The sequence below is a fragment of the Centroberyx gerrardi genome, chromosome 15 (assembly GCF_048128805.1).
Source record: "Centroberyx gerrardi isolate f3 chromosome 15, fCenGer3.hap1.cur.20231027, whole genome shotgun sequence".
Lineage (NCBI taxonomy): Eukaryota > Metazoa > Chordata > Actinopteri > Beryciformes > Berycidae > Centroberyx > Centroberyx gerrardi.
The window spans coordinates 15,846,440-15,872,567 of record NC_136011.1 but is presented as its reverse complement, the minus strand read 5'-3'; the positions used below and the strand labels follow the sequence as shown (position 1 = coordinate 15,872,567).

At 40.9% G+C, this 26,128-nt stretch overlaps 3 protein-coding genes across 3 annotated transcripts; all 3 read left to right on the top strand.

Annotated features, from left to right (window-relative positions):
• The first annotated feature begins 1,114 nt into the window (after window positions 1-1,114).
• rgra (retinal G protein coupled receptor a) lies at window positions 1,115-5,805 on the top strand. Its single transcript, XM_071908178.2, has 7 exons — window positions 1,115-1,249; window positions 1,599-1,755; window positions 2,238-2,359; window positions 3,141-3,294; window positions 3,548-3,665; window positions 5,230-5,343; window positions 5,662-5,805. The coding sequence occupies exons 1-7, from the start codon at window positions 1,171-1,173 to the stop codon at window positions 5,803-5,805; spliced, it is 888 nt and encodes a 295-aa protein (XP_071764279.1). The 5' UTR covers window positions 1,115-1,170.
• Window positions 5,806-15,069: 9,264 nt separating this feature from the next.
• On the top strand, window positions 15,070-17,002 carry slc18a3a (solute carrier family 18 member 3a). The gene has a single exon (XM_071908183.2). The coding sequence runs from the start codon at window positions 15,070-15,072 to the stop codon at window positions 16,627-16,629; it is 1,560 nt and encodes a 519-aa protein (XP_071764284.1). The 3' UTR covers window positions 16,630-17,002.
• A 1,612-nt stretch (window positions 17,003-18,614) lies between these two features.
• Window positions 18,615-25,600, top strand: chata (choline O-acetyltransferase a). Its single transcript, XM_071908198.2, has 14 exons — window positions 18,615-18,662; window positions 19,217-19,408; window positions 20,146-20,264; window positions 20,895-20,948; window positions 21,098-21,278; window positions 22,473-22,650; window positions 22,772-22,941; window positions 23,600-23,700; window positions 23,782-23,910; window positions 23,990-24,112; window positions 24,198-24,339; window positions 24,603-24,665; window positions 24,769-24,906; window positions 25,152-25,600. Exons 1-14 carry the CDS (start codon window positions 18,615-18,617, stop codon window positions 25,584-25,586), a joined length of 2,073 nt encoding a protein of 690 aa, XP_071764299.1. The 3' UTR covers window positions 25,587-25,600.
• Window positions 25,601-26,128: the final 528 nt, after the last annotated feature.

Genomic DNA, 26,128 nt, shown 5'->3' with positions numbered 1-26,128 from the left:
CTTAAGACAGATAGCCTACATGTCTCACATATTTACACTTAGGCTATTTATAAACCTTAATACTGCAGCCTATTCATAACCTTGAACCAAACAATTATGCAGAGCTGCGTGGCATAAAATTCAATGCCATTGTTTAGGGCCACAACCGCTAAGAGGGAGCCACAGAATGGAAATTATTCTCTACGAACCAGTAATCCCTTAAAATACCCTTACATTTACATTAATTCACCCCTGCAAAATCCCCTTAAAATTAGTTAAGGGAGTTATTAATGGAGGAGACCCCATTAAAACCACCTTAAACACCCTTTAATGTTTGACTGCTTACTTTCTAAGTCAGGGAGACAGGAACTTTTCCATTAATTTCCACTTAATAACCCTGTAAACCATGCACAAAAGGCATAAAAAAAAATCCCTTAATGTCTAGTGTCTCCACGAACCAACCCATGAATAAATCCCTTAAAAACCCATGATACTAACCTTACTTTTTTTTAAAGCTATGTTATTTTTAATGGATAATTAATAATGAGAAATTAAGGACAATTCAGGCATAAAATTAAGGAGTTTAGGATTTGTAGTGTTTTATTATTGTTAATGGTGGGAGTAGTTTGGTGGTTATGGTTGGTGTGTTTTGTCGCCACAAACACAATCTTGTTTAGGGCCAACAAAAGCCTCCGGCCGGCTCTGGAGTCATATAACCTAATATTATGTATAGGCTTCACAGCGTGTCAGTGCATTGTTCCAACACTGCTGGATGACAGTCGGTTGTAGCTTAGCAGACACCTGTTGTCTCCTTAAAGCGACGCAGAGATGTGGGCTGCATCAAACAAACGTGCCGTCGTTTGACAGCAGCAGCAGCAGCAGCATCCTTACCGTGATGGTGGTCGCATGGAGACACAAAGGCTTGTTGTGTAACTAATTGAGGGCTTTAGCGTTGCGGGTGGGTAATACGTATTAGAGGTTGCGGTTTGTGTTGTTATGTTCATTAAGACATTCTTGCACGGATTGGGGCGAACGCGAGGGGGCTTTATATAATTGCGTGCATGCTTTTCACGTGAAATGCCCCTTTAAAAGCGGGCTTCCTTGAGTCATATCGAAGCACATCGTAAACGAGCGGATAGTGAGGAGTGAGTGGTCTGTGATTGCTGCACTTTGTGTCAAATCGCCTTCAGGATGGTCTCGTCTTACCCTTTACCGGAGGGCTTCTCCGAGTTCGATGTGTTCTCCCTGGGATCTTGTCTGCTGGTGGAGGGTGAGTGTTTTCCTTTTGTGTTGGAATTCAGCCAGAAACTGGGACGGTTCCACCCGCTGTGTGTAACCTAACCTATGACAGGACCCGACGCTCCCCGGTCACTGCTAATCTGATCGAGCTGCTGTGGAGCGAAGGATCGGCACAGTTTGCTCTTTCACCCCGTGCATTTTCATCACGTCTGCTAGTCTGAAAAATGTTTTGTGTGTCGAGGTTTGAAAAGAGCATGTTTCTTCTCACCCTGAAATGTCACGGTGCGGCATGTTGCTCAAGCATCGCTGTGCGCACTGAATGCCATTCATACTACACTACTCTAATTCATTAAGTGTATCAATTCTGTTATCTTCCAAAGGTCTGCTTGGGTTCTTCCTAAATGCCGTGACAGTCATTGCTTTCCTCAAAGTAAGAGAACTGAGGACTCCCAGCAATTTCCTAGTTTTCAGCTTGGCACTGGCTGACATGGGCATCTCCATGAACGCCACCATCGCTGCTTTCTCCAGCTTTCTGAGGTGAGTGACGTAACCATTCGTCACTAATGAATTTCCAGTTGTTGCCAAATAAAATGGAATGGACAAACAATCAATATCATTATCAATGTAGGCTACTTATCACCTTTCACCAGAGACAAACATATTGATATTTCCCTGGAGTTAGATGATTGATAAAGCTAGGAACAAATCAAGGCTATAGTTTGTTGTTGTGAGGGGGGGGGGCAGTCTATATCCTGGTAAAGCCTATGCCATGGTGTACAGACACAGAGGATTTTCAAGCTGTAATCAGGGGATGAGAGATGATGTTCTTCATGAGTTCAGGGATTATTATGGATCACCAGGTCCTCCTCAATCAGTTGTGAATGCATTTGGCCACGGACAATGAAAGAGGCCCGAACAGACCCTGCTGTAACGACTGGGTCATGACTGGATAATTTTAATAATTCATCTTAGAGGGATGGATAAATGAACTAATTTCTGAACACTCACTCTGTCTCCAGGTACTGGCCTTATGGCTCTGATGGATGCCAGACTCACGGTTTCCAGGGCTTCGTGACAGCACTCGCCAGCATTCACTTCATAGCTGCTATTGCATGGGACAGATATCACCAGTACTGCACAAGTAAGTTACATTGCATCACGGCAAGCACCTACTGTATCTCTGTTACTGCCCAGTAAGCCATGGCTCTAACAATAGCAACAGCACCTAAAGCACACATACTCCAATCCCCCCCCCCCACACACACACACACACACACACACACAGACACCCATTACATTCATGCATTCACTCAACAGGTTTCTGTTCTTTGTTTAGCTGCTTCTAAGACTTTTTGCTATAAGAGGCCAGCTGGTCAACAAGTGGCTCTTATCTTTAAACATGCCAGCTGCAGTCCATTCTATTCCCCAAGCTTTTAATGACAGAATATCCCAGTAAAGCAATCGTCAGAAAAGAAGCACACTCACTTAAAATGAATATGACAATTGTTATAAACAGAGAAGCAAATGGTGATAAAACATACCACAGCTAGCTAGGAAACCTGGATTTAAATAGAAATGATTTTGTCTTTCAACACTGACCAAGAAAATAGGATGAACAAAGGGGAGGAGGAACTGCTGTTCTCACATCATTTACATTGGTTACTATAGGGCTAATTGCTGTGGAATGAATGTGTTAAAACAAAGTGTTTTCACTGCATAATTAACAGCAACTGACAATTTAAATATTAGCGTTGCTTTGCAGTAAAGTGTAGTGTTACATTGTGCTTCAGCAGTAATGTAATCTTTAACAGACTGAAAACTGTAAATCATACATTCATATATTGATTGCTTGAGGCCTAGATATAATAAATAGATAATAAATGTTATTCCTCAACGCTGCTTTTTCCCCCTGCTCCTCTCAGGGACAAAGCTCCAGTGGAGCAGTGCCATCACTCTGGCTGTGTTTGTCTGGCTGTTCACTGCCTTCTGGTCCGCCATGCCTCTCATTGGCTGGGGAGAATACGACTACGAGCCACTCAGGACCTGCTGCACTCTGGACTACAGCAAGGGAGACAGGTAACACACACGCACGTGCACACACACACGCACACAAACAAACAAAAGGCAACACAGATGAACACGGAAGAGTAATACATTATTCACAACACTGTGTCAAATCAATACTCAACATAAATATAGATTTCTCTCTGTTGTTTTTGCTTAAATAGCTAATAAATAAAACAAATAAATAGCTATCACTGGTACTCATAGAGAGTAGTTTATAACAATTTTACATTGTTACATCCCTTTCTGCCTCCCCCCTCCACAGGAACTACGTGTCCTTCTTGATCCCCATGGCCATCTTCAACATGGCCATCCAGGTGTTTGTTGTCATGTCCTCTTACCAGGCCATTGCACAGAAATTCAAGAAGACCGGAAACCCCAGGGTAAGGAAACTATCTGCTAATTACACCACACAGGATTAGAAGTGGGTGTCTTCAGCAGCAATTCACTGTATATGTAGAAAGAGATATACATATACATATAGATATTTCAATATTAAGATGATTCAAGTTCAAAGATGACATAAAAGTTTTATGTTTCTATCAATGCAGAGGCAGCTCTGAGTTGTGTTTTGGTTCAGTAGCTTAGCAAACCCAAACCTGATCATACAGATAATGACAAAGCTGAGAGAATTACAGATTATTCCAAAATCCAATAAACTGAATCCAGGAGTACAACAAGAATACCTATAACATACCAGCCAAATCAGTTCAAATATGCAATCCTCAGAGTAAAGATTCCTTTCTCTTTGAAGTCGTCTGTTAGAAGGGATCAGAGGAGCTCTCCTTATATTGACATCTGTTTCATTGCTTCATAACAGAAAAAGTTCAAGCACAACTTCCTTGCATGCTGCCCTACAAAGGCAACTGCTCAGAGGAAAACTGAGAAAAAATAGTCTTGAAGATTTATTTTTACTGCCTAGCCAAATGTCTTGTAATAAGATCTTTGAAGATGTAATGAGTTTTTGACCTAGTAAGAAGGTATTCTTTATCCTCTTACAAAAATGACAACATCTAATTTTTGACCAGAATTGAAATAACTTTGTAAGGCAGCATGGTCATCTGTCTGTTTTGCTACTGTGAATGAGGAGCGTGCAAGTTCTGACATATATAGGTCATAGCCACAGGGAAAGGACCGAGTGCCTCAGTTGGGAAAGCTGCCAGTAGCCGGTGTGCTGTGAAAAGGACAATGTACTTCTGAATAGTGGTTACTATAATGGAAATCCTCAGAGGCTGAATCAAGTTGCCTCACTATATGTTGCATAACCTCATTACTCATGGTCATCTGAGTTGGCTAGCGAGAGACACTTTTATTACAAGCACAAAGCCTGCAGAAACACCGAGCGCTCCACTAGAACAATACAATTATATAATCATCAGATAGGTTAGTCACACACTGCCCACTATGTCAAGCACATGACATTTATGCCTTAAATGAATGAGGGACAAAATTGCCCCCACGTGCCCGAGGTTGAAAAGTGGTGCATGAATAGAAAACAACTATCCTGACTTCCCTCCCAGCTGGGAAGTTGGGCTTGATGTCCTGAAATATCTCTATAAGTGGCTTTTCCGTCTGATTAGGAAAAGGAATGGTTGGTTTCCATATTCTATGCATAGAATGATTCCTACTTCAAACTCTGGATCAGAGCAAACTGCCTCTTCACTCACTAGCTATTTTTATGAGCATGAAATTATCTTAACACAGACACAGTTTCCCCCCCCAACCATTATCCTAGGCTTGTGACTTGCCCCTGATTTGCGAGTGAACCTCATGACACAAGGCATTTTTCTGTTCCTCCACTCTTTACGGGCGAATACTAACAAGCCTTTTTTTGTTCTGTTCCTCCTACTTTTCTCCACTTCTCATTCCTTTTCATGTTGCCCCTTTATCCCTTCTGCTCTCCCTCACTTGCTCTCTCTCTCTACCCTTCGCCCCACCCCTCCGCAGTTCAACGCTAACACTCCTCTGAAGACTATGCTGCTCTGCTGGGGCCCCTATGGCGTCCTGGCTTTCTACGCTGCTGTGGAGAACGCCAACCTGGTCTCCCCCAAGCTCAGGATGGTGAGGACAACAAACACATACTCACATACATACAAATACCCTCTGGTTTACCCTCCACTGTCATAGACATGCATTAACACATGTATATTGCCCCTGAAACACTGTTTGTGCTGCTCTGTGTCACATGCTAAATACATAAAAACACATATTAAACCAGGCTTCAACACAAAATGTTGAATGTGTACAGATGGTTAATGAGCTGACATCAGCAGCTCTACTTGATAACTGTATTTGACTGTACTTTAGTGAGAATCTGTACTGCTCCTGAAGGTCTTTTAAGCATTGACAACCTTGTTGTGTTTGCACCTGTTTCTGCAGATGGCTCCTATCCTGGCTAAGACCTCTCCCACCTTCAATGTGTTCCTGTACGCCTTGGGAAATGAGAACTACAGAGGAGGCATCTGGCAGCTCCTCACCGGGGAAAAGATTGATGTGCCTCAAATTGAGAACAAGTCCAAATAAACTAAGCATGCAATAATTACACATACGTTCTGTCCTGGTGGTTTCTCACAGGTACCTTGATGTTTCTGTTTGTGTGAGTGTATGTGCAAGTGTTGTACCTTGTGCTGTGCTAGCCATCCTCCCCTGTAATGCATCCATCCTGGATCTATTGTCCATTATTACTGCAGTTGCCACGGCAGACTATTCTAAAAATACTGTAAACTACAACTGATTTGGCACATTGTAAAAGAACAAAATTTGAATTTTCCAAACAATTCCTTTTGGGGTGGATTACTAGTGCAGCAGTAGTTCACTGTGCCATGCGGTGCATGCAGTAGAATATGGGACTTGGGGCTACTTTGGCAAGAGCATGTGATTGGTTCAGTTTGGTCTTTGGTCTCTGTGGAAATTAGTGTAGTGTTTGTTATGAATTAGGGATGACTTTCATGTTGACTCCAGTGTAGGATATGCTCTGTTTAATGTAGACAGATATCACAACATCCATGTTGTGCAAATATTCATTCAGTTTCAAAGCTGAAGCAAAATATAAACATTACGAGTAAAGTATGAAGCTTCAAGCTCAACCAATTCTAGATTATAGCAAAAATGCCAACATTAAATTTTTAAGATAGTGTTCAGTCCACACATCGTTATTCCATTACTCTACATTCTTTCAATTGAGGCATAATATAAATAATTGGTCCACTGGCCAACATCTCTATTGCCTAGAGGCAGCTATGATCTCTGTCAGTCATCCTTCAGCATGTCCCATCATGCTCTGTAAGGTTGTGAGTGAACTCAGTGTAATTACTAGAGCAGAACTGCTCTAATCCTCAGAACAAGAGGACCATTCATCAACACAAGCCCCCAGAACAAGGTCTTAGAGATTACTAAGTGGCTGTACAAGATTAATTGGACGTGCTTCTCGCCTCCAGATCTCCATATCAAATAAAGAGAAAATTCTCTATGAAATTGATTGCCACTAAGCAGCCAAATGAAAGAAAGATACTAGAATTATTGATTTCACTAGAATTAAAATTAATAAGTCATAGTTTTATCATAGTTTACCAAAAATTACTCATTAATGTCTGTGAAATCCCTACCGCGTCAGAGACTTAGGCCCTTCTGTTTCGTTTACCTCTTCAACTTATGCGTAACATTAAATAAAGAATGTGAATATACCAACATAACACCTGTTGCATAACAAAATTACCTCAGAAATAAGAGTAGTGCACTGAGTTTTCATAGTTGCTCTTTGAAAGTTATTGTCTGACCACAAGGTTAAACAATACACAATAACACACTGGTTATCATATAATCAACATACTTACAGTAGGTTTTAAAAACCGAGTGGGCCACTACTGTGGCATTGTTTTAATGTAGGATATCAGATCACATAGCACAAGATAATAAAGAATGTTTTCAAGGCACAACAAACGGAGAGAGCAGAGTATGTTTCTAAAATGGAGAACATCCTTACAAGAGCCTTTGACATAGAATGTAAAGTGGCAACTTTCTATCACGTTCTACCTGGGGATACTATAACAAGTCCCAACTCTGACAATCATACAATGTCGCATTCATGTGATTTGTGACATCATGATGTAAATCCCTCAATAGTACAAACACAGGCTCATTCACACCCTCACTCCCCTTTGTAGATGGATAAATAGTGTAAAGTAGAAATCCTTAAAGATTATTTATTGGTAAGTACCTGGGCTCGAGAAGTTGCAAGCCCAGATGAAGATTGGTGCCAACATAAATTTTACTTTAAAATTTTAAGTATCCTGTGTATGATGTAGTCATGTATATCTAATTTGTGTAGTTATTTATCCTTAGGAAAACCCTGTAAATTCTGCAAATGCTTCTTCCAATGTTTTAATGTTCATGGTTTGTAAAATTAAATTGAAATTCTAGATGTTTTGTCATTTCATCCTTTGTTTGTGATGTATAGAAAGTGATCCTAGTAACCATAAAAAAATAACATGATGTAATTTATGTCAGAAGGAAATATTTTCAAATGGAAAGAACCATTGATTTTTGGTTAATAAATAAGACTAAAACTGTTTGTCTAACCTCTGTTTATCTATGGACTCTGTCTTGTTATTTAACCACAGTCACACAGTACAGCTGGACCCTCACCTAACATATTTTACACACCACACACCTGATGTAAAAGGTAATGCTTCAAAAAAATCCACATTGTAAGATGTCAGTTCAAATGACACTGATGCATGCCAGCACAATTAAAGTGCAGTAGACATTCAGCCAGCATTAGTAATGAAGATAACACCCTACGGTTTGCAACATACAGTAGAAACCTCCAGTTGGTGTTGCTAAGCAGATTAATTGATGACAGCCTGTGGTCTCCCAGCGGACTGTGTTGTTGCATAATTATGTAGTGACAACACATGTGCAGTGGGCAAACCCAGCCGCAGTGTCATCAGCATCACTCTCATTTATTCCAGCTAATTCAATTGTCTGTATGGAAACACTGATTACACTTTTGAGATGTCGAGACAGTCAGTTGCAATAAGGGTGATATTTGTTACAAGCATTAATTAATTGGAACCAATATAAAGCCTCAGCCAAAAATCTTTACGACGTGAACATCAAAGACTGGTGCTGCTGGTTGTACTTCCTGTTCAGCTGAAGCCCTGATGGACATATGGAGCCGTCATCTGGTGGGAAGGGTTAGTGTGACTCCACTTCCTCAACCACTGCAGGCCAACATGATCCACTGCCAGCTCCGACTGATTCACACTGACCCACAGCGATGAAATAAATACATTATACAAATAAATTTAATATAACAGCTAAACCTATCTGTTTTCATTCAGTGTTCTTTCCAGTCATTCTTTTCACTTAGTCAACAAACATCTGTCTTTACCTCTGTAAACACAGTAAACATTGGATCAAAGCAGGGCAGAGTATCAGTGAGTCAGTTACTGCAGATAAAATCAGCCTTACAGTAAATGAGTTTACTATACTAACACTTCTGATAAACTATACGTTGTCTGCGTATGTTGTTAATCAAAATAATGATTGAAAAGGCCTTCCAAATTAGTAGTTCAGTGTTTACCCAACTGGGAAGCTTATACAATATATTAAGACTGTAGACCGACTGAGAAATACGTAGCTGAGTGATGTAACATGGTTTAAATGGCTTATGAGTTGAGAATATCACATTGCACACCTAATGCAACTTAGGAATGTTATTAATTTGATTTGTTCTAAAAATAGTTTTTCTTTCATCACAGAAGTTTATTATTATCCCAAAAATGATTTGACGTCACAGAACATTGGTCAGAGATTTGCGTATAGCCTTAACCCAAGTCTGGAAACTGCTGGATTATGTCATACTTTGAATCCAAATCTCTGGCAGGAGACCACAATTTGTCCTTTTTTTATTGATTTTCTGTGCTTTTTTTCCATCAGCTTTCCCTCTGTTACAGCAGCGCTCTCAAGTTGTACACTCAAACATATTCAGCTACTTGAGGATTATGTCTGGTCAACCAATGATTTTTTCATATGGGCTTTTTGAGAGGATTACACAGCATCATGACACATGAGTGTCAGAGAAAGGAACAATCAAAGTCTCACTGAGAAGACCTTATTGGTCAGAAGCAAGGACTCTGCCAGGAAGAATAAAAAAAAATCTCAAATGAAATCAATGAGTCAGTATTTCACAGTGCAATCAGAAAGCCAGTAGCCAATATGCTTAAAAAAGAGAATTTACTTCAAAAATACAGGGGAGACCGGGGATGGTTGTAACATGGGATAGTTGTCCTTCTTGGTAACGCTTTATTTTACAACCCGCTAACTAGTTTGCAATTATGGGGTACTAATAAAATAACAATGCTGTAGTTATGTCAAGAAAGTCACAGTTTGTTGTAAAACAGTACAGTAACGTTTAGTTTTGTGTGAAACCGCTCAGTGAACTACATCTCTCGTCTCGCACAATATACGTCACCAACACCAACATGGAACGAAACATACGAAACACACAGGCATCGCGTTAACGTTAGCCCCCACTGTACTAAAACTATCCTAAACCAGTTTAAATCCGTTCCTACTGTCTACCTTCCAGTGTAATACTCCTGCTATCTGAGAGGGACTTAGCTTCAGCGGCTCTGGGTAGCTTGTGGAGAGAGAAAGTTATGACGTCACATACGTAACTTTTGGGTGTGTAGTCATTCTAATTACGTATTTTCACAGTCTTATACTTCAACAGTTTTATGACAAACTGCGACTTTCTTGACTTGCAAAATTATCTTTTAAATTGACAAAACATCATATGTGTAATTCATGGCACAATTCAAACAGGATCAAACAATTATTTGTCTCTCGCCGTTGACTACCGTACATATTTTTTCCGAAATAAGGTCCCATGGTGGTCCACCGGAAGGGGAGGGACTTAGGCTCTCTATAAGGACAGAAATGTGAAAAATGTTACAACCATCCCCAGTCTCCCCTACCATCCTGCAAACAATTAATTTGTTGTTCAGTGAAAAGGGGAAAAATATTGTCTCTACAAAGAAAGACACTATACCCTCCAACCTAAAGCACACTGTTTTTCCCAATCTGTGCCAGCTCATCTGAATCACACTCTTGGTAGAATCCGATGGTGATTTCAGCGCCTCGTGATCGACCTCAGGCCCGGACCCAGCCAGGCGTAAAAACGAGGTGAAATGTCAGTCTGCTGCCCCAGGTCTACCACACTTTCTTTTACTCGATTAGTGGTCTTGCCTGTCAGATGTGAAGCAGATTATGTAACCCCCACCCCGTAAGGCCACACACACACACACACACTCTTGCTGAGCAGTTACATGGCAATCAATGGTAATGCTGAACACAGCTGCTCTGAGAAGAGGCTTCCAATCAATCCATTGAACTCGGGAAATCACCATTTGTACACAATGACAAACAAATTTGTAACAATATTGTAGACACATTCAATTAAACATACACAACTATCAAATGCATACTTAATGTACTATATATTTACAAAAAAAAAACATGTATTATTTGTTTTTAAGAAACAGTATTTTTAAAGGATTAGTGTTTCAGTGTAATCTGGATTAAAGTGGGGCTGTGCGTCACTGCTCTTTAGAAAGCGCTCTGTTTTAATTCATTAAACCACTCACTTTTGACCAGTACACAGAGTGGACAATATTGTGATCACTACACACTATTCACACCCTGACTTACACACACACATCCACACACACACACACATACACACACACACACACACACACACACACACACACACACGCACACACACACACAGAGCACGACAGGTTTTGGGGCAATATACAACAGAATTTCTATACTGTGCAGTGAATGCCATTGAAACAATTCTCCTATCGCAATCATGATGTTAGGATCACTGTCATCAAAAATGCAATCAAATACACAATTTACAGATTTTTTTTTAATTCCTGGAGGTTTTTGTATACATAATATAAAAGTTAACCAATCATCTCTTGAGGATAAGGACCAGGACATGCAGCTTTCATATCATATGTGACATATTTACACATTTAACAGTATGCAGTGATGGAATGCTCCCATGCTTTTCTCTTCTCTGATCAATGATGAAACTCCCGAGTCAATATTGGCTGCAGCTGCGCTGTGCTTCTATTAAATGAATTGTCATCACTGACTGGGATGATGTAATCTTTTGCTTTCAATCCATTCATCTGCATGGATTATGTATCTCTATTAATCAACTTTTCATATTTTCACATGCATAAGCAATACCATGTTTTTTTCCACTTAAGGCTATATTGTATGCTGTATTGAATGGTATCATGACTTCCATCCCCAACTGAGCTGAGCTGCTCCCATTAAGGATGATACTTGTCTGATCCTGAATGTCTGAACCCAACCATGGCTAGATATAGACATGGCTAGACATATCTCTCTATTCCCATCTCACTACTATATTATGCATTCTGCTCAGTCCATCTATATACTTAAACAGAAAGATTTCCATTCCATTTATACAAAAAAAATCCCTTTATTTTGAAATCATTCAAGTCCACAAGCCTTATTTCTGATGTTTTGGCTTTGTGCATTTGGCAGCAGTGGCTTGGGATTTTGCATGGCCGTTAGAAATTAATACTTTGGCAAGCACACAAGATTACATGGTGATCTTGAATCTCCTGAGCTTGGTTTCAAATCAGATCAGAGCAGAATCACAGGGAAAACAGCGAAAAATGTTGATCCTCTAACACAGCCAATCCTGTTACGAGGACGGTCCTGACTCCTCCCCCCAAAGCAGCCAGCAGGACTCTGAGTTAAAAACGCATAATTTCCCCTGAAAAAGGGCTGACTGGCAAAACAACTGGACAGTCGGGCTGAAGAGAGACAGACAGACAGAGAGAGAGAGAAGATGAAAGTATGAAATGTGTATACGCAGACTGTGTGTGTGTGTGTGTGTGTGTGTGTGTGTGTGTGTGTGTGTGTGTGTGAGAGAGAGAGAGAGAGAGAGAGAGAGCACAGCGGTCTCTGGGATAAATCAGAGTTCCGGCCTTCATGATTCTGATTAAACTCTACAATTATGTTCACTGAGAAAACCAAATGTGATTATTGAGGCTTTTCTCTCACTAATGTGATGTAACATTACATCTAAAAATTAAACAGAAAATCTCAGCAAAAAAAGAAAATCTTATGTGTAATTAATACAACAGTACATTAACACTAACATTTTCTCTCCTCAAACCTCCTTTGGGGTGAACCAGATTTCTCTGTTTTGTTTGGAGGACCCAATCACTCATGAATTCAGTTTGAACAAGGCCTTATATTTTGTTTTCTTTTAAAATGTGGCCGTTTCAGACTAAATTCATTCCATTCATTTCATAAAAATGTTCATCAGGACAGTATACCCTCCTGAATGTATTATGAGATGGTTACTTTACCTGAAGTTATTCACTGGAAATGTATATGGCTATGAGGACATCTACTGGCCAAAGTAGAACAGATGACACCAAAGAGCTCAGTGCAAACCAATAGGAAAATCCTGCTGACTCTTACTTGCATGATTAAGGATAATGAGTGAAACCTCGGATGTCAAGCAAAACACAGAAAACTATTAGAACATGAATTAGAGAATATGTTATTTCATTTACAAGTAATCCTCTCCACACACATAACCCCCACTATGTTTATAAAATCTTATCTTGTGTCCACATACAATCAGAATTGCCTCTATATGAGGAAATACTTAGAAATAACGGGGTTCTTGTATTGGTCCACAGTTCAGGCTTTACCAATTCATTCTTCCTCCACTAGATGTCAATACTGCCTCAGATTTCAGATCTAATCAATCCGCACCACAAAACTGTCCCATGACAAGTAATTTAAAGTAATATTCAGTCTTAAAGTCTTATGCTTTCTGAAAACAGTTTGCAATGTACTTTTTAAATAAAGTAAAAAAAAAAAAAAAAAGAAAGAAAAGAAATAAAATTGCCCATGCAGTGAGAAAATTCCACTTGTTTCCAATGCAATTTCGACTGTTTTGGGAAGTTTCTAGCAACAAGTATCAGTATCTTGAAGCGAGGAACAATCAGGCAGATCACGCCACTATATCAAGAAAATTACATTTGATTCAAGAAAATTCCTGAAACAAGTTGATTCACATTGGAAGTTAAATTATTTCACACCACTGGCCGATTGATTTCTCAGTGTAAATGCTGGAAACAGCTGCCGAGGCTCTCTCTGCACCGCTAGATGGCAGTGTCAAGCTACAACTAAACCAGCTGCTCACTTGTCTCCTTTAGGGTGAAGGCAAAAACAAAATTATGCGATTTCTAGAACCTATTAAACATCACAGTTTCCGTACCATTTTCCAGATCAAAGTGCAACAAAAGAGTGTTCAGCGTGATTATCTAATCCTTTGTGGGATTATTGGGGCTAAATCTGGTCAAAGGCATGACCAGACAGTTAGAGCCAATTAGGCCAACACGCTCAAATTTAGACTATCATTCAGAAATATTCAAAATATTCAGATTCTTTTTCTCACATCTTTTCATAGGATACAACTCTCGAACAGTTGTCTGTAAGGGCAACTATGATGCTAAAATATTTAAGGAATCGTAGTGTTTGTACACTAGAAAAGTACAGCTGCACAGATGGTACAAAAAACAACCCTAACCTGTTAACGGTGGGATACTTCTCATTAAAACAGAATCATTTTGTCAACACCGTACAGTTGTGAATATTGCTGTAATAATAAGGCGATAGGCCTACTGTATGGATCCACGTGGCAGGGAATCCCCTCACAGGCAGATCAGAGCGCAGGATCTGCAGCTCTGGATCTAGGATTCACTGTCTTGCTCAAGGACAGTAACGCGGAACAAACCTGAGTGTGCTTTGTTTTTTGCTGCTGCCTGTGCGTAAAAGTATGCACACTACAGATTCAGTTATATCTCTGAGTCCACGTAAAAGCAAAACCAAATCTTGCAAAACCTTTTAGTGATTCTATAATTAGGTTATAGATATAGCCTACTTTTAGATTTAAACATTTGAAATGCAAATCAAATTGCATTTAAAACTCATACATGTAACGTAAACTGAAGCAAGGTTTTTATTTTTTTTTGAAGCAACTGACTGGACAGGATTTTGGACTCGGGATCTTGTGTTTAATTAGCATAAAGGATATGCTGGAGAGCAGCAGGACTGTGCGTCACAGCCCTCGCAGAAGATGGGAGGAGGGGGACACCTAGGGAGTCAACAAACTGCAGTGTGTATTCCTTCCACGGCCAACAAAACCAGTCCAGTTGATGTGAAATGATGACATAGCTCACAGCGTTACAGGTGACTGAAGACGGCTGGTAGCGTTTGGGGGCGGAAGGGGCGCAGCCTGGCTTGGGAGACGGACCTCAAACAGAAAGCGCACCGATGGAGCCAGTAGTCTACTATGAGCTGCAGGTGAATCCCTAACCTGGGACAGACGGACTGGGAGTGTTGTCTGGGGCCAGCGCGTCACCTGAATGACGGGATATGAGACAATGAAGCAACTACGGACGACAGGGATAAAACGAGTCCAAGTCACAACAGTGGAAATGCGCTCGCAATGACGGACGGCGCAAAGGGAAGGGAAAGGTAAAGCAGGGGAAAGTTATCCAGCTCATTAGCGGGGCTCCCGGTACTGAATAAGGGAACAAAAACAAGACAGAGCAGATGTACCAAGTGTGCGTAATCCTATAGACAAATCAGTTGGGGGAAAACGATTTTCTTTTTCAAAAGAGAAGACTTGAGCGAGAAGGGGAGAAAATCATGGAGCCGGAGGGGACCACAGAGGGACAAGCCGCTAATTTGGCACAATCTGCTGCCTTGAAACTGTCCCAGATGAGCGAAAGAACTAAACAACTGGGCACTGCCATCCAAGACCCAGATCGGCAGAGACGGATTATTTTAGTAATAGTCTGTACAGCACTTTTGTTAGACAACATGCTTTACATGGTGATTGTGCCAATTATACCCGATTACCTTGTAGAGCTACAGAATCAAGCGGATCATGCCCATGCCGCTGTAATGCACACTAACTCTACTAACAGCACCGTCCAAAAAGTCACCAAGGGGAACTTCGACCTACAGATAGGTGTTCTTTTTGCCTCCAAGGCAATCCTGCAGCTTCTGGTGAACCCGCTAAGTGGCACGTTTATAGACAGGGTCGGGTATGACATTCCACTTTTCATCGGACTGAATGTTATGTTTCTCTCCACTGTTATATTTGCCTTTGCTGAAAACTACGCTACTCTGTTCCTGGCGCGCAGCATGCAGGGCCTCGGCTCGGCTTTCGCGGACACTTCGGGGATTGCCCTGATCGCAGATAGATACACAGAGGAGGCAGAGAGGAGCAGAGCCCTGGGTATCGCCTTGGCTTTCATCTCTTTTGGAAGCCTCGTGGCGCCCCCCTTTGGAGGGGTCCTCTACGAGTTCGCGGGGAAGCGGGTGCCCTTCCTCGTCCTCGCCTGCATCTGTCTCGTTGACGGTATATTGTGCCTGGCCGTGTTGAAGCCCTTCTCCAACCGAGAGAGACAAAATATGCCCGTGGGCACCCCCATATATAAATTGATGATCGACCCGTACATAGCTGTGGTGGCGGGCGCTCTGACAACCTGTAACATCCCCCTAGCCTTCCTGGAGCCCACTATCGCCAACTGGATGGAGGAAACCATGGATTCCAGCCAGTGGGAGATCGGCATGACATGGTTCCCTGCCTTCTTCCCGCATGTCCTAGGTGTTTTTCTCACTGTCAAATTAGCAGCCAAGTACCCTCATCTTCAGTGGTTTTACGGGGCTATAGGTATGGTGTGTATAGGCGCCAGCTCCTGCACAGTGCCAGCCTGTAAAAACTTCGGCCAGTTGATGATCCCGCTGTGCGGAATCTGTTTTGGCATCGCCTTGGTGGACACGGCGCTCCTGCCGACGCTGGCTTTCCTGGTGGACGTGCGATATGTGTCGGTGTATGGCAGCGTGTACGCTATCGCAGACATCTCTTACTGCGTGGCCTATGCCCTGGGGCCCGTGGTGGCCGGACAAATAGTGCACGACCTGGGCTTTGTTCAGCTCAATTTAGGCATGGGTCTCGCCAATGTACTTTACGCACCGGCGCTCCTTCTACTAAAGAACGTGTCACAGCTGAAACCGTCTTTCTCCGAGCGAAATATGCTCCTGGAGGATGGTCCAACAGGACTGTATGATACTATTAAAATGGAGGAGCGAGAGAAGAAGAGGAAGGGTTTGTGTACGACGATCGACGAGAACGGCATTGACACCTTTGCGCAAAGGTCCTATTCAGAGGAGGAATCCTCAGGAGGAGAGTATGCGTAAAAGACCTTAAACTGAATATAAAAGTATCAAAGTGCCCATATAGAGATACCTGAATCCCCACTGTTACACCGTCCGATCCAACCAATTACATAATCTGATTAGGATTGTGTAACAAGAGGATTTAACACCAGTTTACTGCTTCTGGAGACAATTCCTCTGGGCATTGTCATATCAAGTAGCCTAAAGCATTTGCAGTAGAAAGGCGCTCGCTGGCGTTTTGTTCATGTTAGAGTGAGAGTATAGTGAAAGATTTATTGAGATAAATGTCTATTCATTATCAGTATTTATCATTGTATCAAAACTGGATTCCATATCATATTCAGGGATTATGTGTAAATGTATTTTAACAAAAAGATCAAATTAAATGTATACGTCCTTCAATATAATCTGTATTCATTTTGCCAGAGTTGTGCTGCTAAAATCAATATGCAATATGTCACAAGACACTTTTAGAGAGATAAAATAGGTGGAATTGAATTTGAAGTTAAACCTGCGTCTTGTTGTCTGTACTCTATATTCCATTTATTTTGGATGATGTTCTTCTGGAATGCATAGCCTAATTGTATTATATGAATTCGCAACTGTACATACGTGTATATGAATGTACATAATTAAATCAAGGGTATGTGAAACTGTCCTTGTTTATGTGATTTATTTCTTCTTAAGAGATTTTATAAAATGATTTAATTCATTGCATCTATTTTATCCTCCCCTGATTCCACACTGTAACAACATTCTCACTGATGACACTGTCGAAATTATAGGTATATTTATAAACCACAATTAATTTCTGGATTTACATTTTACATTTGAACACGCATTAACTCAAAATTCGAATAATTAATAAATGTACAAGGAGGCATTTTCCTGGTCCTAACTGATGATTGTCAATAACCGAAATTGAATTTTCAAGTAGCCCATTATAGAGAAGGCGACTTCTTACAAAGCAAATCAATTTGGAGATAAAGTAATAATAATAATTGCATGTATTCTGTGTTTTTGCCGTGCGTAAAATCAAGTTTATCAAAGCGTCAGCGCCTTTGATGTGGTCGCAAACTTTACACAGTAATATTAAACACACAATGCCAATTAAATCAGTCAGATACGCAGTGTACGGAGATGGAAGTAATGTCTGCGCCCAATTGGCTCGATGACAAGTGTTGAGAAAATTGTAAAATAGCCAAAGGAGGGAGCTCATGCAAACCACATCCAAATACTTCTGCACAGTGAGTGAGCATTCAAGGCGTTAAACCGGTGTCTAAATAAGGTGGGGTGAAGATGTGAAGTGCCAAATAAACTTCTCGGCGAATAGCAGGGCTTATGGGAGGAGCCTTGCTGCCAGGAGGGCTAGGTATCCTCAGCATCTCTCCTGAGCCAGCGGAGGAGTTGTGCTTTTGCCATGCTGGGGATTAAAGGATGCTCAAAATGAGAGTGCATCAAAGTGGTGGAATTTGAAGGAAATTCTGTTCGAAATGGATTCCATTAAAGATGAACAAACCTGAACTTCAGACGGGTGGGACTGTTTTTTCTTGCTGGTAAGTGAAGAGATAATTTTTGTTTGGTGATTTTGTCTAATTTGGCGACACTCAGTTATCATCAGTGTGATTTATCGACACAACAATAGAATGTAAACATCACATCAGCAAGCTTCCAATGCAAATTTGAGAATGATGCTGCATGTGAGAAGCTTTCAATGTGCTTTTTCTTATATTTTCTACAAAGTTATGACAGTAATAAATAATTTAGTAATTAACGCTGTGCAGTTGGCCTAAACATTTCCCACAGGAGTGCAGCATTTAAAGATAATTGCCTTGAGCAGGAGTGACTTGGAAATCACAATGACTGTCACTCATCAAAGCGGTTTTACTTGCCGAATGGACCTACAGGGCAAAGCCTGATATTAATGTCATGTCTGTTTTATTTGCGCACACAGAGACTGTCTCAAAGGACTTCCACCTGCTTAACTGCCCTTCCGGACGTCCAGCATGCCAGTTCTGGACCAGGACCCCCCCAAAGATCTGGAGGGCAGTGATGTAAATATCCTCTCTCTCGATTTTTGTGTGATACTTCAGAATCGTTTTCACTGTAACATGCACAAGAGAAATCACGTTTTACGATCAAATAAAATAAAACTAATAACTCTCATTAACATGGAGAGATAACAGTGATTTTTAGACGATATATATTTATGTAAAACTTTTTGAATTGACAGTATTGCAGTTTTGTTGCCAATGGAAACCATTAAAATGTTGTAATTAGTAATATCATGTCATTTGAGTAGTGGAATGAGATTTTATAAGAATAGTTGATATAGTGGGTGAGTTTGCCCACATTTTAATGCAACATTCTCTTATTTAGAGTCAGGTGAGGTGAGTAATCTACAAATTCAGTAGTCAATTTCAGAATAGTTGTTAAGTTAAAAGAGTTAAAAGATCACCAAAGGCATTGGTTGATGAATTGATACCATGGATCTCAGAGGAAACTCAGATGTTTTAGATGCTGATGCAGTCACAAATGTGGTAAAATTTTGATGAAGAAAAAAAAAAAAAAGATTTTTGCTGAGTTTCTCATCCCAAATGTTGTCCAGGGTCTGCCGAAGCTGCCAGTCCCCTCCCTGAAAGACACACTGGACGTGTACCTGAGGTGCATGAAGCACCTGGTGACGGAGGAACAGTTCAACAAGACCCAAAACATAGTGAAGCAGTTTGGTGCCCCTGGTGGAGTGGGGGAGCTACTGCAGAACAAACTCACGGAGAGGAGGGAGGACAAGGCAAACTGGGTAAATGAACTTAATCCTTTATCTGGTCAAAAACACACAACACTGCAAGTCATTTAAAACCCCAGAAGAATTGTTTGCACTGTGTTGGAAACATTAAAGGACTATGGTTGATTAAGATTTACGAGTGAATAACCTGCAGTTTCTTTATTGTATAACCAAATCTAAGTTAAATTCATTACTTAATCCTTTAATTAAATTAGTTTGTGAGAAAATTGAAAAATTGAAAATTTGAAACTAATACAAGACTCCTTGATTGATTCAAAATGCACTGACAACTTAAAAAACTAGGCTTTATTCAGGACCACAAATACAGGATTACTCTTCATTGTGTCCAAGTGTTAGCACTATGTAGTTTTGTGAAGAAAGAAATGACTCACATAATAATAATACATAATAACAGTAATTTGCAAATGCTTAAAACTGGTTTAAAATCTAATCATATATTCAAAAATAAGCTTGTGAAGCAAAGCCAAGCAACAATAATTGAAGAATTTGCTTATGTAATGGTAGAAAGGTACAAAGGTAGGATCATCAATGCAAAACAGCTTCTTTTTAGCTTCAAACAGTACTCCAGTGATACAACTTTACACTTGCAGCATTAAGTATATTCAGTACTTTGTTACTTAGTATTTATTATTTAGTACTAAAGCTATATCACAAACATTTTTGACACTTTAGACACCTAAAACACCTAAGACTACACACTGCAGCTTTAAGTGAATTCTTCCTTTCCCTAGGTGTATGACTACTGGCTGAATGACATGTACCTGAACAACAGACTGGCTCTTCCAGTCAACTCCAGCCCTGCTATGGTTTTCCCACAGCAGAACTTCAGGGCTCCCATTGACTCTCTGAGGTACGAGACACTGGACAGTATAGCTCGACAAATAAGCCACAGGAAAAGTCTCTTGTGGAGTTGTTTTTCTCTGCTGAACTGAACTGAGCTTTAGTCTTAACTCGAGAGCCATGCACTGCAGTAGATGTACTGATAAGAATGAGCTGTGATTGTGAAGCACTGTTACATAAAAAAAACGGTGTAATTTGACAGGTACCTCTTGATTATTAAAGCATACTGAATTGAGAATTGATAGCCTCACTGTGTGAAATGTTCAGAGTGTGGCTTTGGTCGATTATATTATGCCTAAACTGAACACTTCCTTGCTACATCAGAGTGCTCACATTGACAGATGGGGTCATTACCCAGCAGGCCTTGAGGGCTGAGAGGCCAGGGTGCTGGTGGCAAGGTTAATAGACAATGAAGGTTGTGGTTTGGTTAACATGCTATTGATCTGGGTAGACTGGCTCCTTAACCAGATGATTTACATAAGGCATTTATACTGTTAACTTTAATACAGTTCCACAATAAATCAAGAGCAAGACCATATGTAGAGAATCAGCACGCAAGCATGGGAAGCAGTGACCAAGTACAGTATGTGTGTGTTTTGTGAAGGAAAGCATTTCACAGGGAAAGCTGTTTCTTTCCTAGGTTTGCTGCACACCTAATATCTGGAGTTTTGGAGTACAAGGCGCTCCTTGATGCGTAAGTGAATGTATTATGAGAACATGAATGAATCAGTCCTTCAGTAAGTGCATGTGTCTCTCAACTTAAGAGTCAATTTAAGTAAATTGTTATCTTCACATAGAGTTCATGCGCTGTGTGTGTGTGTGTGTGTGTGTGTGTGTGTGTAGACATGCTCTGCCTGTGGACTATGCCCGGGGCCAGCTGGCTGGAACCCCTCTGTGCATGGAGCAATACTATCGTCTCTTCACCTCCTACCGCCTACCGGGGCCTGAGAGGGACACACTAGTGGCCCAGGAGAGCAGCGTAATGCCAGAACCTGAACACATCATTGTGGCCTGTAAAAACCAGGTCAGACATGGCAAAAAAAGAAATAAATCCAAAATCCTCTATTACTATACTATTATTATACAACAGAGGAACTTTTCAGATTTTTGTGCATTTTCAGGGTCAGATACAGTGGAAGACAGACAAGGAAGTACCAAACAAAGATGCAACCTGACATACAAACCTTTATCAATGCGGAAAATGGCCTATGACCAAAAACATTATTGCCATTAAAACAATCTTTTGCAACTAGTATTATTCAGAAGTTAATGTAGTGAAGTTTGAACAACAAAAGATGCACAGTTGTTTATCAGATATTACCACTTCACTATGTAATTTAAATCTACTATAGACATAAAATTATCAATATCAAAAGACTGTTCCACTTAATTAGAATGAGAATTAGACCACACATCATGTCCCTGTCATGCCAGAACATATGGATCGCCACTGACTTGTGTCTGATGGTAAACAGGTCCTGTGGGCACTATGTTAACTTGGCTCCCAGTGAGTGATTAACAGCCACAGCCCAGTGACAAGTGCTCTCTGTTAAGTTAATTAGCTATAGCATGCGTGGCATTTGCATTAGATCAGCCAGCAACCTTCAGCACTGTCACTGAATTAGACTATGCTATGAGAGCTATGATTATGTGATAAAACACTGATGGGCCTATACAAGTCAGCTACTAATTAGCATGTTAAACAATTATACCATGGATGGATATATCAGATGAACCAAAGGTGAACAATTACCAAACCATGCTCACTTACTACCACTATCAAATCCTTTGATAAGAAATAATGGAGCAGCACTGTCACTAAAGACTCCATCTAGTGCTCCATAAGCAGCTGATCTTACTAATGAGCCACATTGCTAATAACACAAGCAATCCCAGATACAACAGCTGCTGGATATAAAGATGGGAACAGCAGACTCAGATTGTCTAGATGTGGTTTATGCATAGTAGATAGAGAGGCGGAGGAGGGGAGGCTCTCTAGACTAAAGATCTAATCCAGCTCAGATTGAAATGGTGCAACCAGCAACTTTAGTGGCACATACAAGTACATGTCTATATGTGTCCATGTTGTTAGGTAACAAACCCTCCTATACCATTGTATGGCTCTTCGGCCTGCAGCACAGATTCCCACCTAATACACAGGTAAGGCTTGAGGGACAAAGAATGAAACCGCTTGTGTCCTGTCTAAACCTCCGTCTAGTTCTTTGTGCTGGATGTGGTGATCAACTTCCGCCGACTGAATGAACGAGATCTGTTGACTCAGCTGCAGAAGATTGTCAAGATGGCCGACAGTGAAGAAGAACAGCTCCCACCTATCGGTCTTCTCACTTCGGATGGACGGACAGAGTGGGCGGAGTCTCGCAGTGTGCTCATGAGAGGTGGGTTTGGAATGGAGGATCTGGATTGGAGTTGAATTTAACAACATTAAAAATACCAGTGTTGTGGATGCCAGTGTTTCCCAGTCTATATGAATTGTTTGCTGTACTTATTTTGCTCTAGAGTCTACCAACAGGGACTCTCTGGACATGATTGAGCGCTGTCTGTGCCTGGTGTGTCTGGACGACTCCAGCGGGCCGGACCAGACTGACACCACACGGGCCATGTTGATGCTGCATGGCGGAGGAGTGGCCAAGAATGGGGGCAACCGCTGGTATGACAAGCCCATGCAGGTAAGTGAGCACAGCCAGCAAACACGGGTTACGTCGCTCATTGTGTCCTAGAGCTCTAAATTATGTTAGAGAATTATTTAAAGAGTACTGAGGGAGAAAACAAGGAAGGAAGGAAGGAAGGAAGGAAGGAAGGAAGGAAGGAAGCAAGGAAAGGAAGGAAGATGGATAATTAGTGCTAAATAATTACAGGAAACTGAGGAACAGGGCAGACAACGGTGAACAAATTTATACAGGTTTCATGTAATGCCAATGGATGTAGTCAGCTAATCCCAGGCCAAATTGAGAATTTGATTAGGAGAGATTCTGAAGGAGAGTCGAGGTTCCCATTGGATTACAACCCCTGAGCCTGGGAAATGTCATTAGCATGAACTTTGATAGAGATGTTTTGATTAAGAATTTAGATGATTTGATTTACATGATTCATAATTTCACTACCCAGAGAGTCATAGGCTTCCTTTCCAAATCATATCTTCACTGCAGGCTGAATCTGTGACTGTAATCTATGGATGATATATATAAGAAGTCACATGTAGTTTTAAGGAAGGAACAAGTAGTCTAATCAAAGTGCAACTGCAAATTAAGTTTAGCTTAGCCAATCTGGTTTAGCAATTTGGTTCTACCCCAGGAAATCCCACTGACAACAGCATGACTGTCTCAGTTTGTTGTAGGATCCGACGGTTGCTGTGGAGTGGTGTGTGAACATTCGGCATTTGAAGGAATTGTCCTGGTGCAGTGCACAGAGTATCTGCTCAAATACATGTAAGGGTTTTCAAAGTAATATAATAAAATGCAATAGTTTATTAATTCCTTTATTAATAGTTAATTCCTGCGTCACACCAGGATAGGCAGCCCATCTAAGCTCGTCAGGGCTGCGAGTGTGAGTGAGCTGCCTGCGCCACGCAGACTCCGCTGGAAATGCACTCCAGAGATCCACAAGCTCCTCGCCTCTTCTACTGACAAACTCCAAAGGTCAGGGTTCACTGATCTCTGGATTCTACAACAAGAAAATAAACGTTTCAGCTAATAGAATGTATTCTTGTTTACCCAGGCAGGTGAGAAATCTAGACATGAACGTCCACAAATTCTACGACTACGGGAAAGAGTTCATCAAGAGGCAGAAGATGAGTCCAGACGCCTACATCCAGGTCGCCCTTCAGTTAGCCTACTACAGGTAGGGAACAGCTCAGTGTCACAGGACTGATTCCACGGATCCACAGCACACAACTACCAGGCTTTGTCTCTACGCATAACTCTAGGTGTCATGGAAGACCAGTGTCGACCTATGAGAGTGCCTCCATACGTCGCTTTCAGGAGGGCAGAGTGGACAACATCCGTTCAGCCACACCTGAAGCCCTGGCCTTTGTCAAAGCAATGACTGATGGGAAATTGACCACAAGTGTAAGTTATTATTCTTTTTAATACTATAGGTTTCATTCAGGGTAAATGTATGCTGCTGTGATTCTCCTCACAGAGACCAAATCCAGATTAACAAATCCATTTAAATGCAATGTGACTGTTTTTTTTAAATAGTGTAATTTGATGATTGTTATCTTTGTCTCTGTTGGTGTACAACTCCACTGTGCAAAACTGTACTTATCATATACTGTAAATGGAGGGAATTTTATAGCCTAATATTGATTCTTGGTCATTCACTTCTCCAGGATACAGAAAAGATGGAGAAGTTACGAGGTGCCATAACTGCGCAGACCAAGTACACTATTCTGGTAATCTGACCTTGTCCAGAGATCTGTTTATAACGTTGACATTATGAACATCCATGCTTATCAAAGAAAATACAATGACATACTTATGCATTCTCCTTTTCAGGCTATTACTGGGATGGCAATAGACAATCACTTACTAGGACTGCGTGAAATTGCACATGAGCTGAAGGTAGAGAAGCCAGAGATATTCAAAGATGATGCATATCTCATCAGTAATCAGTTCATTCTCTCTACAAGTCAGGTATGTTCATCGAATTTCGAAAGGATTAACTAAAACGATACTTCCTCTCAAAATGATTCATGACAGTACGACTGATCTTAGTTATTGATGTAAATGGTCTGTTTTTTTGTTAAGATGATCTGTTGATATCAAAATTCACAACACACACTCATCCTAGCAGTCTTGCCTATAGAGCAGTATTTGAGCACACTAATAAAACTGTTACTACTTCAGTTCTCAGTCTGAAGCATTCAATCTTCCCCCAGGTCCCTACTACTGTTGAGATGTTCTGCTGCTATGGACCCGTGGTGCCAAATGGTTACGGGGCCTGCTACAACCCTCAGTCAGACCACATTATCTTCTGTGTGTCCAGTTTCCGGGAGAGCTCACAGACATGCTCTGGAGAGTTTGTCAAGGTTGTGGTGCAGGGACTCCTGGACATGAGGGATCTATGCAACAAATGCAACACTGGCTCTAATCCAACGGAGCAAACGAGAGGCAAGACACTGGAGATGCACACACAGACCGAAACAAACTGGCAAAGCAAAACGCAGGAGAGACCAGCTGACCCGACCAAGAATCAGCAACCACTGCCACAAGTTCTGGTGGAGACAGCAGACCAGACCAAGGTGGAGGCTCAAACCCAGACTTCGTCCCAGGGAGAGGCCGGAAGAACGGAAGTAAGTCATAGGAAACGGTAGATGCCATTGAAAATACTCAAAGAGGTGTGATGTTAAGTTGTGTTGTCGTGCTGCAACAATGTATTCATCTTGAGTCACTCACAAAAACACTGCACAAACTAGTCATACAAATGATCTGTAAACCTGTTTTGTGATATATTGTAAAATGTAGTAAGTGCTGATGATCCAATCTGCATATTCTAACAGTTTAGAGATGTTTGGCTGCTAAAGAGGATCTTCTTTGCTGTTGTTACAAAAATGTTGCCCAGTAAAAAATTGCAACAGGGGTAATTAGGAATTAGGAAAAAAAAACATTCCAGATAAAATAGAAAATCATTGAGTGTTGTTTTGCACTAGATTTAAGTGAATCAGCCAAAGAAGTAAATTTATTGTTGGAAGGCTATCTGACTGATAGTTAAGGTCAGTGGTGAAATTAGAGTTGTAGCATAGTACATGTAAGTGAAAAAAGATGCCGACACACAGGGATAATAAAGCCCCCTTTTTTATGTCGGCAACATTTTACCCACAAGATCTCCATCAGTCAATATGATGATAGGGCAAAA

Bases quoted from the DNA above. Each gene is read 5' to 3' on its own strand.
- rgra (XM_071908178.2), top strand. From the start codon at position 1,171: ATGGTCTCGTCTTACCCTTTACCGGAGGGCTTCTCCGAGTTCGATGTG. The intron at 1,250-1,598 runs GTGAGTGTTTTC...TATCTTCCAAAG, and splicing joins ATCTTGTCTGCTGGTGGAGG to GTCTGCTTGGGTTCTTCCTA. The intron at 2,360-3,140 runs GTAAGTTACATT...TGCTCCTCTCAG, and splicing joins ATATCACCAGTACTGCACAA to GGACAAAGCTCCAGTGGAGC.
- slc18a3a (XM_071908183.2), top strand. From the start codon at position 15,070: ATGGAGCCGGAGGGGACCACAGAGGGACAAGCCGCTAATTTGGCACAA.
- chata (XM_071908198.2), top strand. From the start codon at position 18,615: ATGCCAGTTCTGGACCAGGACCCCCCCAAAGATCTGGAGGGCAGTGAT. The intron at 20,949-21,097 runs GTAAGTGAATGT...GTGTGTGTGTAG, and splicing joins TACAAGGCGCTCCTTGATGC to ACATGCTCTGCCTGTGGACT. The intron at 22,942-23,599 runs GTAAGTGAGCAC...TGACTGTCTCAG, and splicing joins GGTATGACAAGCCCATGCAG to TTTGTTGTAGGATCCGACGG.